The sequence below is a fragment of the Pecten maximus genome, chromosome 17 (genome assembly GCF_902652985.1).
Source record: "Pecten maximus chromosome 17, xPecMax1.1, whole genome shotgun sequence".
In the NCBI taxonomy this organism is placed as follows: domain Eukaryota; kingdom Metazoa; phylum Mollusca; class Bivalvia; order Pectinida; family Pectinidae; genus Pecten; species Pecten maximus.
Genome location: NC_047031.1, coordinates 19,566,790 through 19,579,725, shown reverse-complemented (window position 1 = coordinate 19,579,725; position 12,936 = coordinate 19,566,790). Strand labels below are relative to the sequence as shown.

The window sequence follows — 12,936 nt, the reverse complement described above, 5'->3', positions numbered from 1 at the left end:
TACGAGGGCTAGATTTGTGTATGACTTACGAGGACTAGATTTGTGTATGACTTACGAGGACTAGATTTATGTATGACTTACGAGGACTAGATTTGTGTATGACTTACAAGGACTAGATTTGTGTGTGACTTACGAGGGCTAGATTTGTGTATGACTTACGAGGACTAGATTTGTGTATGACTTACGAGGGCTAGATTTGTGTATGACTTACCAGGACTAGATTTGTGTGTGACTTACGAGGGCTAGATTTGTGTGTGACTTATGAGGACTAGATTTGTGTGTGACTTACGAGGACTAGATTTGTGTGTGACTTATGAGGACTAGATTTGTGTATGACTTACAAGGACTAGATTGTGTGTGACTTACGAGGACTAGATTTGTGTGTGACTTATGAGGACTAGATTTGTGTGTGACTTACCAGGACTAGATTTGTGTATGACTTACGAGGACTAGATTTGTGTGTGACTTATGAGGACTAGATTTGTGGATGACTTACGAAGACTAGATTTGTGTGTGACTTACCAGGACTAGATTTGTGTGTGACTTACCAGGACTAGATTTGTGTGTGACTTATGAGGACTAGATTTGTGTGTGACTTACGAGGACTAGATTTGTGTATGACTTACGAGGACTAGATTTGTGTGTGACTTATGAGGACTAGATTTGTGTGTGACTTATGAGGACTAGATTTGTGTGTGACTTACGAGGACTAGATTTGTGTGTGACTTATGAGGACTAGATTTGTGTGTGACTTATGAGGACTAGATTTGTGTATGACTTATGAGGACTAGATTTGTGTATGACTTACGAGGACTAGATTTGTGTGTGACTTATGAGGACTAGATTTGTGTGTGACTTACGAGGACTAGATTTGTGTTTGACTTAGGAGGACTAGATTTGTGCGTGATTTACGAGGACTAGATTTGTGTATGACTTAGGAGGACTAGATTTATGCGTGATTTACGAGGACTAGATTTGTGTGTGACTTACGAGGAGTAGATTTGTGTGTGACTTACGAGGACTAGATTTGTGTGTGACTTATGAGGACTAGATTTGAGGATGACTTACAAGGACTAGATTTGTGTATAACTTTGGAGGACTAGATTTGTGTATGACTTACGAGGACTAGATTTGTGTGTGACTTACGAGGACTAGATTTGTGTATGACTTATGAGGACTAGATTTGTGTATAACTTTGGAGGACTAGATTTGTGTGTGACTTACGAGGACTAGATTTGAGGATGACATCTGTCTGACCATGCATGCAGTACTCAGTGATCTCCCAGACCTTGATGTTCCCATCAGCATCACCAGTTACTAACCACTGATTTAATTTGTCTGTTGCCATGATGATGCTCGCTGTTTAACAAAAATTAAATAAAATATTCTTTTGACAATACAAGCAATGACTGTAATGTTAAAATTTGTTTTCCAGTTCAAATCAAATTCTGATTTAATATTCAAAAGCAAAAAATAAATAAATAAATAAAATAAAAATTTACACCATCTCAAAAACAAAGAAAACCAGAAGTAACAAAAGAATTCAAAATACGGATTTATACATCTTATCACTCCTGTTTTTACCCTGGTAAAAATGTCCAAGTCCTAAAAAATTACAATCATGTATTTTATGATAATAAACATGGTTTAATGGAGATGTGTACACAATTTTGAGGTAACATAAATGTTTCTGATCAAGAGATCCCAGGGGGATCTTGGCACCCACCACTGAATGATCTATGGAAGACTGATAGTTTTTCTACTCTCTCCTTCTTTCTTCTCTTTCTCTTAATCAATTGATAACATGGGGAACTTACATATGAAGTCAAAGAAAGATTTGAGAAGATCTGTCTGAAATGAATATATAATCTCAAGAGTCAAAATCCAAGATGGCTGCCTATCAGTAGCAGCCATTTTGTTTTCTGGATCAGATTCAAAATTAAATGTGCACAATTAGGGACCAAGGAGAAGCTACCTGTGAAGGTTGAGAAATATCCCTTCAGCAGTTTCAAAAAATATCAGTAACAATCTTAAATTATCAAAATCAAACATGGCCATTTTGTTGTCTGACTCAAAATCAAATGAGTACAAGGGACCAAGGACAACCAACATGTGAAGTTTGGCAAATGTCTGTCCAGCATTTTCAAGAGATAGTGATAATAAGGATTGTTTACAGATGGACAAAGGACTATAAATACTACAGATCAAAGATGGAGGCGATTAAAATAACCCACCATCATCACCTTCATCCCCTTTAGTAAGATAAAAATCACAGAGCCTTACCATTTGGATGAGCTGTAAACTCTGCCACTAAAGAACTAGTAGATGTATTCCAGAATCGGACAAACCCGCTACCTCCACAGGACATGAGGTTGGCCCCACCGCCACCAGAATTGGTTTTTCTACTTTCCAAGAAAATCAGTCGTGATACAGCAAATCCAAATTCATTCTGTAAATTGACAAAGAATAATTAAATATAAAAAAGGCAAATAAATTGACAAAAAATATAGTTATCAATATGTTTTTTTTAATTGGCGAGAATGAATATATGTATATTTAATTAGAATTTCAGTTTCTAAAATTGGGATAAAAAGATCTGGAAGGCATTAGTAGAGGTTTATGAAATCCTTCTTCTACTTTATATATAGAGGTTACGCAACCAGTGGGTGTTGGATATGGAATTCATTTTTACACAGGTAAGTTATCTTTTAAAAGTTACAAAAGACACAAGCTTAAGCGAGTGTCTTTTGTAACTTACAAAAGATAACTTACAATGTACCTGTGTGAAATAAATTCCATATCCAAAAATCACGAGTCAAGTGACCTGTTTCTACCACAATAATATCGGCTTGAATCAAAGGGAACATGGCCAAGTCTTTTTATTTTTCGCGTATGCAAATAAGGGGTACAGGTGACGGCAGGGATGCAGTGATGTGACGACATTCGATAATTGATGACATCAATAACAATTGCAGCTTGGGTCAAAGTTCGAGTTCTTGACCAATCAAAAAACCGGAAGGTCATATTATATATTCCACTAGTGGAATATAACATATTTTTATATATATCCAACAGTCGGCACACTTATACAATGGCTTGAGACTGGAATAAAACAGGGTATTGTGGCAGAAAAAGTGTTATCTAACACAACCAACAAAATGTGAAATTTCAATAAGTTATCACTGAAATTAATGAAACAGATTCTGTTAAGATGTTTTGTACTTAGCTTTCACAAATAAACGTGTTTTTTAGATTTTTTTTTCTCACCTGTTCTTCCTTTGTGCCACCATTGCTAGTCGACTTGGGACGAGAATTAGGACGAGACTTGGGACGAGCCTCAACATCTGCCTCTGATGTCCTCGCCACCTACATATAATAAAACAAATTTCATGAAAACTTATCATCGTATCTATCTGTAAATATGGCCCTGCCAACAAATTAATATGCTCTATTTTTCATTTTCACAAAATCATCAATGTTTCAGACTTTTTAGTTAAAACATAGCTTATTATCAAATAAGGAGACAAGGGATTGGGCACAAGTGATTCAACTGAATTGTCTTGTTCTAAAAATACTAAGCTTTTAGAAATTCAAAAATAAACTATACTCAAACATAAAAACTGGAATTTGAGTATATTTCGAAAAAATGTAAATTTACATTCAACATATATCATAATCATTACTTTAAAAACAGAAGCAGAAAGAGTTACTGTTTGGCAGAAAAAAAATGGCTTACAATAACTTAATGATTATATAATGCTATGAATACACAGAGATCAGTATCCTTTTAACTCTTGTCAGATTGGGTTGAATTACTGTAGATAACAAACATTAAGGTGAAACTCACATCCCGATTTGTTGAAGAGAGGACAGATTTTGTGCGAGATTTCAGCATCTTCCGGCGCGATCGTTGACTAAGGTGACGTGACGCTTGTTCCGAGTTTGTGTTCCATACCACGATCTCCCCGTCATACGATCCGCTAACCATGGTGTTCGGACCAGTAAAGGCAGAGCAGAGGATATCCTCTGGGTGTTCCTGGAAAGTAATCATCCATGTATAGAGAACCAATCATATAAGATATTAAGAACCATGCCATGTACAAAATTATTATAAACATGCTAAAATTTCATCAGAATTTTGTTTTTACAAGTTAGTTCAATTTCTATTAAAAACCTAAACCGCTTTACAAAAAACCACCAGATATACATTTTAATATTTATATTTTTTTCATAATGTATATCTTCAAGGTACATTTCTATGCATGTATAGGTATGTATTTGCATTTTGTAATGTATCTCACAACTAAATAAATCTTTGCTAACATATCTATAGTTTTTGAAACAATAAATGCATATGTATAACAAATGAGTGATTCATAGGGGTGTGAATGCCAAACTATATTGTCTACCAACCTGTCCTCCTTTCCATTCTGAGGGCTGGACCTGTGAAAACAGGGCACCTGTGTCTCGTAGAGAGGAGTCTCGGAATATTGTCACATATCTGTTACAAAGATCAAAAAAGGTCACATGACATAATCTCAATCCCTGATTGGACAACAACATGATTTTACCTGATTGTTCGCCCTAAGATGTACACAACTATTGACTCTAGGCTGCTGAAATTTTCAGCTGTTTGAGGATATCAGCAAATAAAGATTATGAATGACCTTGGTGACATTTGAAATTAACAGAAGAATTTATGACATATTTTAAGGAACACAAGAACTGATGACATATTTTATAGGTACACAAGAATGTTTACAGATGACATATGTTAAAGGTACACAAGATCGTTAACTGTCGACATATTTTAAAGATACACAAGAACTGATGACATATATTTTAAAGGTACACAAGAATTGATGACATATTTTAAAGGTAAACAAGTATTGATGACATACTTTAAAGGTACACAAGGATTGATGACATATTTAAAAGGTGCAATGCACCTTCAAACAATACATCAAATATTATGACATATTCATATAGTATAGACATATTTGAAGAAAACAATATAAGAATCAATGACACATTTGAAATGTATACAGAAAAAAATGTGTCACACTATTACACAGTACACACAAACTGATGACACATTTACATGGAGCACAAAATATATTTGAAATGAATCCAACATTTGATGTCACAGCTAAAAGATATATTAGGACATTGAGAAGTTAGTTTATAAGTACATGACTCTACGTTTTTACACCTGAGGTCAATAGACCATGTCCACACTAATCAGCATACCTGGCCCATCCCACCACTACAACACTGCGTTTGAGGTTGAGTACCTGCCCCACGTCGGCCGGCTGGCCACCAGCACACTCCAGAGAGTGAGAGTTATGACCATTGAAATCCCAAATCTGTCAAAAAAAAAAGATTCAAATCAATATTTTTCTACACACATACCAAAAAATAACTTTTTGTAAACAGTTTATTAGTGCTTTTATTCCAAAATAAACCCCTGACCACAAATACCACTAACCAGTAATATATCCCTTCTTCCTTTTTGAAGAATCATTATATTTGATATACATAGTAAGTTTAAAGTGGTTCACAGATAAACCCCCCTCAAAGTAAGGGGGTGGGCTTATGAACCCTAAAATACACAATGCAGCATTTGTTAGTAATTAATATCATTGAAACGCAACAGACTAAGTTAGGCCTTGTATACGTACCAGGCATTGACTTATTCGAAGATAGATATTAAGTGTTTAGTTTCTCAAATTCTGTTGATTTTTTTTTATCTCCTATTGCAATCAATATCAAAATAGAATATATACAGGCCATAATAATAATAAAAAGGAACAAATTGTCTCTAAAATTAATATTTCATTAAAGAGATTTTATTTGCCTGAAAAAAATGTACCATCTTCCCAGTCTCCCCTTATTTTCATTTTATTATATAATTTTTTATATCATTTATTTCCCCTTATTAAAGAATTTATCTCCCATTTTTTTCTGATTTATCTCTCCTTACTTTAAAATTTATCTCCCTTATTTCAGGATTTATCTCCCCTTATTTCATCATTTGTCTCTCCATCATTTATGATTTATCTCCCCTTATTTCATCATTTGTCTCCCCATCTTTTATGATTTATCTCCCCTTATTTCATCATTTGTCTACCCATCTTTTATGATTTATCTCCCCTTATTTCATCATTTGTCTCCCCATCTTTTATGATTGATCTCCCCTTATTTCATCATTTGTCTACCCATCTTTTATGATTTATCTCCCCTTACACTACCAAATCTTACTTTGACTGTTCCATCTGTACTGCCTGTAAATAGTTTTGTGCCTGTTGGATCCTGAGACAGACATGTGACTTCTGAGTTGCCATGGGCACTAGAGAACTGTTTGACCTTTTGACCTGTATCAATCATCCAGATGATAAGGATGCCCGTCTGGCAAACACTGACCACCTAAAAACATTCAATCAATTGATATCAGGTTTGTCATTTTTATCATGTATCATTTCTATAAAATAATAATCTTTTTCAAAATTTAAGCATCCACAGAAAAAGTACAAAAAATATTTACATCCAAATATATACACTGCACATATCAAAGTCACGAATGTTTGTACAATGTAGAAACATCTTCCATGAAACAAATAAATTGAACAACTCCTTGGAATCATATACTTCTTCATACTATAAACAATACAGAGAGTCAACTCCAGTGGAGCCACACTTCATCGTAACATGTAATATTTAATATACACGGCTCCATCAGAGCTGTACATGTACTTCATCTTATAATTAACAAAACACTATATGACTGCTGCAGCCGTAGAAATACAAATAAGATTCTCAGTCGGACCTGGTTGTAGGTGCTGTTATAGATGGCTGCGATCACTGGTTTATCATGAGACATAACACGATCCCGAATCTCGGCCTTCATTTCCATCATGGTAAGTTGGTAGTTAAACGTAATGAGCAGGCGATTTTTCTCTAACCCACTTCTCTCCCTTTGTTCGTCAAAATACAGGCAGCTGTACACTGTGACAAAGAAATGATCAGTTTCAAGGATATGTAATAAATTATGGAATCTAAAAGAAAAGGTAAAATAAAATCTGCTGTCCTAATTCTTTATTTATTATTCAAGTCTTAATAAGGGTTAAGTTTCTACTAAATACCTACTTAACTTCTATCAGGCCCTACCCAAAATTCTGGTTCCATAGGAAACATTTGAACTCACCTATTGACCCCTTTGGGAACATTCAAGTCCTACTCACTTTCTTTCTGGCCCCTTATGGAACATTCCAGTCCTATAAACTGACCTCCTGACCCTTTAGCATATACTGACCCCCTTTTTGGCCCCTTATGGAACATTCTAGTTCCTACTCACCTTCTTGCCCCTTATAATAGGGAATATTCTAGTTCCTACTCAGCTTCTGGCCCCTTATGGAACATTCTAGTTCCTACTCACCTTCTGGCCCCTTATGGAACATTCTAGTTCCTACTCACCTTCTGGCCCCTTATGGAACATTCTAGTTCCTACTCACCTTCTTGCCCCTTATAATAGGGAATATTCTAGTTCCTACTCAGCTTCTGGCCCCTTATGGAACATTCTAGTTCCTACTCACCTTCTGGCCCCTTATGGAACATTCTAGTTCCTACTCACCTTCTGGCCCCTTATGGAACATTCTAGTTCCTACTCACCTTCTTGCCCCTTAGGGAACATTCTAGTTCCTACTCACCTTCTGGCCCCTTATAATAGGGAATATTCTAGTTCCTACTCACCTTCTTGCCCCTTATAATAGGGAATATTCTAGTTCCTACTCAGCTTCTGGCCCCTTATGGAACATTCTAGTTCCTACTCACCTTCTGGCCCCTTAGGGAACATTCAAGTTCCTACTCACCTTCTGGCCCCTTAGGGAACATTCTAGTTCCTACTCACCATCTGGCCCCTTTAGGGAACATTCTAGTTCCTACTCACCTTCTGGCCCCTTAGGGAACATTCTAGTTCCTACTCACCTTCTGGCCCCTTAGGGAAGATTCAAGTTCCTACTCACCTTCTGGCCCTTTAGGGAACATTCTAGTTCCTACTCACCATCTGGCCCCTTAGGGAACATTCAAGTTCCTACTCACCTTCTGGCCCCTTAGGGAACATTCCAGCCAGCCTCTGGATACAGACTTGGAGCTGGACATCCCAGATCCTTAGGACCTTGTCTTTAGAGAAACTGATCAGCTGTGCTCGACTCTTCATGAAATGCACCTGTATTACACTGGCCATGTGACCTCTTAACACCTGTAGGTCAAAGGTTATGTTACTTGATATAAATGTAATTGGTCTTCATATCTTAATCAGTATTATTTCATTATAATTTAAATCACACAAAAAAATATTAAGATCAGCAAGAATAACCATTCTCACAGGGGACCTGACATGTACATGTACCTATAATATGACCCAGAATGAAAAATTTACTGCTGAGTTCAAATAAGTGATCTGGGGGTCCGGCTCTAGGGTTATAAATTTTTCTTTCAGAGTCAAAAAAATATGTCAAGTTCCTGTGATTGTTCTCAAGCAGAATTCATTGCCTGGGTTTAAATATGGACATAAGTGTTCATTGCAGGGTAAATACAGTAAGACAAGGGCCCAATGGGCCCAAATCGCTCACCTGCAATGCAGTGATCTTTTCATATATGGATCCTGCAGTTATTTGAAAGCATGCTACAGGACCAATATAATAATGTCTCTCTGCACTTTGGCTTTTCACTAAAAGTCATTCAAAGATTTAAGCATACTTGATCGACATGACCTTGAATGCGAGTCAGGGTCATTCATTTGAACAAACTTGGTAGCCCTTTACCCAAGCATGCTACAGACCTAATATCAACTCCCTGGGACTCTTGGTTATTGAGAAGAAGTCGTTTAAAGATTTTAGCCTTTTTGACTCCTGTGACCTTGAATGAAGATCAAGGTCATTCATTTGAACAAACTTGCGAGCCCTTCACCCCAGCATGCTACAGGCCAAATATTAGGTCTCTGGGACTGTTGGTAATTGAGAAGAAGTTGTTAAAATTTTTAGCCTTTTTGACCGCTGTGACCTTGAATGAAGGTCAAGGTCATTCAATTGAACAAACTTGGTAACCCTTTACCGCAGCATGCTACAGACCCAATATAAACTCCCTGGGACTCTTGGTTATTGAGAAGAAGTTGTTTTAAAATGTTAGCCTTTTTGACTCGAGTGACCTTGAATGAAGGTCAAGGTCATTCATTTGAACAAACTTCGTAGCCCTTTACCCCAGCATGCTACAGGCCAAATATTAGATCTCTGGGACTGTTGGTTATTGAGAAGAAGTCGTTTAAATATTTTAGCCTTTTTGACTCCTGTGACCTTGAATGAAGGTCAAGGTCATTCATTTGAACAAATTTGGTAGCCCTTTACCGCAGCATGCTACAAACCCAATATCAACTCCCTGGGACTCTTGGTTATTGAGAAGAAGTCGTTTAAAGATTTTAGCCTGTTTGGTCCCTGTGACCTTGAATGAAGGTTAAGGTCATTCATTTGAACAAACTAGGTAGCCCTTCACCCCAGCATGCTACAGACCCAATATCAACTCCCTGGGACTGTTGGTTATTGAGAAGAATTCGTTTAAAGATTTTAGCCTTTTTGACTCCTGTGACCTTGAATAAAGATCAAGGTCATTCATTTGAACAAACTTGGTAGCCCTTTACCCCAGCATGCTACAGACCCAATATCAACTCCCTGGGCTTCTTGGTTATTGAGAAGAAGTCGTTTAAAGATTTCAGCCTTTTTGACTCCTGTGACCTTGAATGAAGGTCAAGGTAATTCATTTCAACAAACTTGGTAGCCCTTTACTCCAGCATGCTACAGACCCAATATCAACTCCCTGGGCCTCTTGGTTATTGAGAAGAAGTCGTTTTAAAATGTTAGCCTTTTTGACTCCAGTGACCTTGAATGAAGGTCAAGGTCATTCATTTGAACAAACTTGGTAGCCCTTTACCCCAGCATGCTACAGACCCAATATCAACTCCCTGGGACTCTTGGTTATTGAGAAGAAGTCGTTTAAAGATTTTAGCCTGTTTGGTCCCTGTGACATTGAATGAAGGTCAAGGTCATTCATTTGAACAAACTAGGTAGCCCTTCACCCCAGCATGCTACAGACCCAATATCAACTCCCTGGGACTGTTGGTTATTGAGAAGAATTCGTTTAAAGATTTTAGCCTTTTTGACTCCTGTGACCTTGAATAAAGATCAAGGTCATTCTTTTGAACAAACTTGGTAGCCCTTTACTCCAGCATGCTACAGACCCAATATCAACTCCCTGGGCCTCTTGGTTATTGAGAAGAAGTCATTTAAAGATTTTAGCCTTTTTGACTCCTGTGACCTTGAATGAAGGTCAAGGTCATTCATTTTAACAAACTTGGGAGCCCTTCACCCTAGCATGCTGCAGGCCAAATATTAGGTCTCTGGATCTGTTGGTTATTGAGAAGAAGTCGTTTAAAGATTTTAGCCTTTTTGACTCCTGTGACCTTGAATGAAGGTCAAGGTCATTCATTTGAACAAACTTGGTAGCCCTTCACCCCAGCATGCTACAGGCCAAATATCAGCTCCCTGGGCCTCTTGGTTATTGAGAAGAAGTCGTTCAAAGATTTTAGCCTTTTTGACTCCTGTGACCTTGAATGAAGGTCAAGGTCATTCATTTGAACAAACTTGGGAGCCCTTCACCCTAGCATGCTGCAGGCCAAATATTAGGTCTCTGGATCTGTTGGTTATTGAGAAGAAGTCGTTTAAAGGTTTTAGCCTTTTTGACTCCTGTGACCTTGAATGAAGGTCAAGGTCATTCATTTGAACAAACTTGGTAGCCCTTCACCCCAGCATGCTTCAGACCCAATATCAAGTCCCTGGGTATTTTGGCTATTTAGAAGAAGTCGTTTAATTTTTTTTTAGCATATTTGACCCCTGTGACCTTGAATGAAAGTCAAGGTCATTCATTTGAACAAACTTGGTAGCCCTTCACCCCAGCATGCTACAGACCTAATATCAACTCCCTGGGACTCTTGGTTATTGAGAAGAAGTCGTTTAAAGATTTTAGCCTTTTTGACCCCTGTGACCTTGAATGAAGGTCAACGTTATTCATTTGAACAAACTTGGTAGCCCTTCACCCCAGCATGCTACAGGCCCAATATTAGGTCTCTGGGCCTTTTGGTTATTGAGAAGAAGTTGCTTGAATGGAAAAGTTGACGCCGGACGGACGGCCGGACGACGGACGCCGCGCCACGGCATAAGCTCACTTGCCCTTCGGGCAGGTGAGCTAAAAATTATCAGAAAATTCTTTATTGGACAGTTAACAGTAACCGGACAATAGCATTTGATAAAAAAAAGTTTTAACTGACTAGTGTATTCTTATATCAAATCTCTTAACTTCTTCATGCACATATAGTAAAATGTGAATATCTTTAATTTCTTGAATTAATATACACGTTCTTGCATAATAAATATTCTTGAAAAAATCAGATATAAAGAAATGAAACGGTCTTGATACACAATGGAAGTATTTATCCTATTCAGTTAAATCAATAGGTCGAAAGTCAAAGGAGAAATGAGGTTCACCACAGAAAGGTCAAGCCTAAATACATACTTACCCCATTTGGTTTGGAGACAACATAGGGATTCCACAGACATACATGGTGGTTCACACCGGCTGTCGCTGTAACACAGAATATCCAATGTATAAGGTTATATGCACAGGGACTTGGTACAGTCTACTACATTAAGTATATATTATATGATACAGTCTTTATATTATAATTATAGCATCTTAATTGACAAGTACCTGTGATAATACCATGTCATTGTTTAATTCCACCCTATATGTGTTTATGTGCACAGGGACCTGTTACAGATCTCCTACCCTGAGTATGATAGAGTTATAATTATTGTATCTTAATTGACAAGTACCTGTGATAATACCATGTCATTGTTTAATTCCACCCTATATGTGTTTTTGTGCTCAAGGACCAGGTACATATCTCCTACCCTGAGTATAATAGAGTCTTTATTGACAAGTCCCTGTGAATTATATTCATGTCATATTGTTTAATTCCATCAATGTCTGATGATGAAAAGAAACACTTAAAAGTCAACTTACCAATAAGATTAAGAGTCTGATTGTAATCAAATGCATTGATTCCCTGTGAAATGTGAAACTCTGACCTGTAAACATGAAAAACAGCATTACACATATGTAACAAGAAGTACAGAGATTCTCCTCCACCAGCTGGTCAGGTGATGGGAGCATTTTTTGAGCAAAGACACATTTTCCTTGTTAGCACAATGAAACTCTGGGTAACCTGAACCTGAGTGTTCAATATCATATAATTTGCTTGAAAGTGAAGATGCTGGGACAAGTGATATTCCACAATTATTGATCAATTGATTACTGTATATTTATGTGGAGGTCATTTATGAGGCATTTTACTGTCCCTGAATTATAAGTATGTACAGGCCTGTATGTTATTACCGTACTGGGTACTGCTTTTATTCACAAAGAACCACCCGCCCACAAATTAGCCCCATAGATTGCTTCTTCCGCAATTACAGACAAACGCTTCCCAAAGTTTGATACTAAATATTATATATTAGAGGAGATCAGGTTTATTTGATTATTATAAATATGGAATTTAACTCTTACACTAGGGGAAAGGACCTATTTTAGGATGAATACATCACTAAATATTTACAGTAGGGAGTGGGACTTATTTGAGGATAAATACAGCATTAAACTTTTAAAGTAGGGGAGGGGGTAATTTAGGGATAAATACAGTACTAAACTTTTAAACTAGGTGAGGGGGCTAACTTGTGGTTAAATACAGTATTAAACATTTAAACTAATGGACAGGGCTTATTACAGGATAAATACAGTACTAAACTTTTACACAAGTGGAAGGGGCTTATT

The 12,936-nt window shown here is 37.1% G+C and overlaps 1 protein-coding gene across 1 annotated transcript in view; it reads right to left on the bottom strand.

The window, feature by feature from the left end:
- Positions 1-12,936, bottom strand: part of LOC117315885 (WD repeat-containing protein 49-like) — a gene marked incomplete at its 5' end in the record, with an annotated part of 74,785 nt that overhangs the window by 39,261 nt on the left and 22,588 nt on the right. Inside the window, 11 exon segments of the mRNA XM_033870296.1 lie at positions 1,225-1,359; positions 2,284-2,449; positions 3,268-3,366; positions 3,848-4,036; positions 4,414-4,501; positions 5,251-5,366; positions 6,262-6,426; positions 6,827-7,005; positions 8,098-8,257; positions 11,624-11,688; positions 12,130-12,194. Coding sequence (XP_033726187.1) covers positions 1,225-1,359; positions 2,284-2,449; positions 3,268-3,366; positions 3,848-4,036; positions 4,414-4,501; positions 5,251-5,366; positions 6,262-6,426; positions 6,827-7,005; positions 8,098-8,257; positions 11,624-11,688; positions 12,130-12,194 — 1,427 coding nt within the window.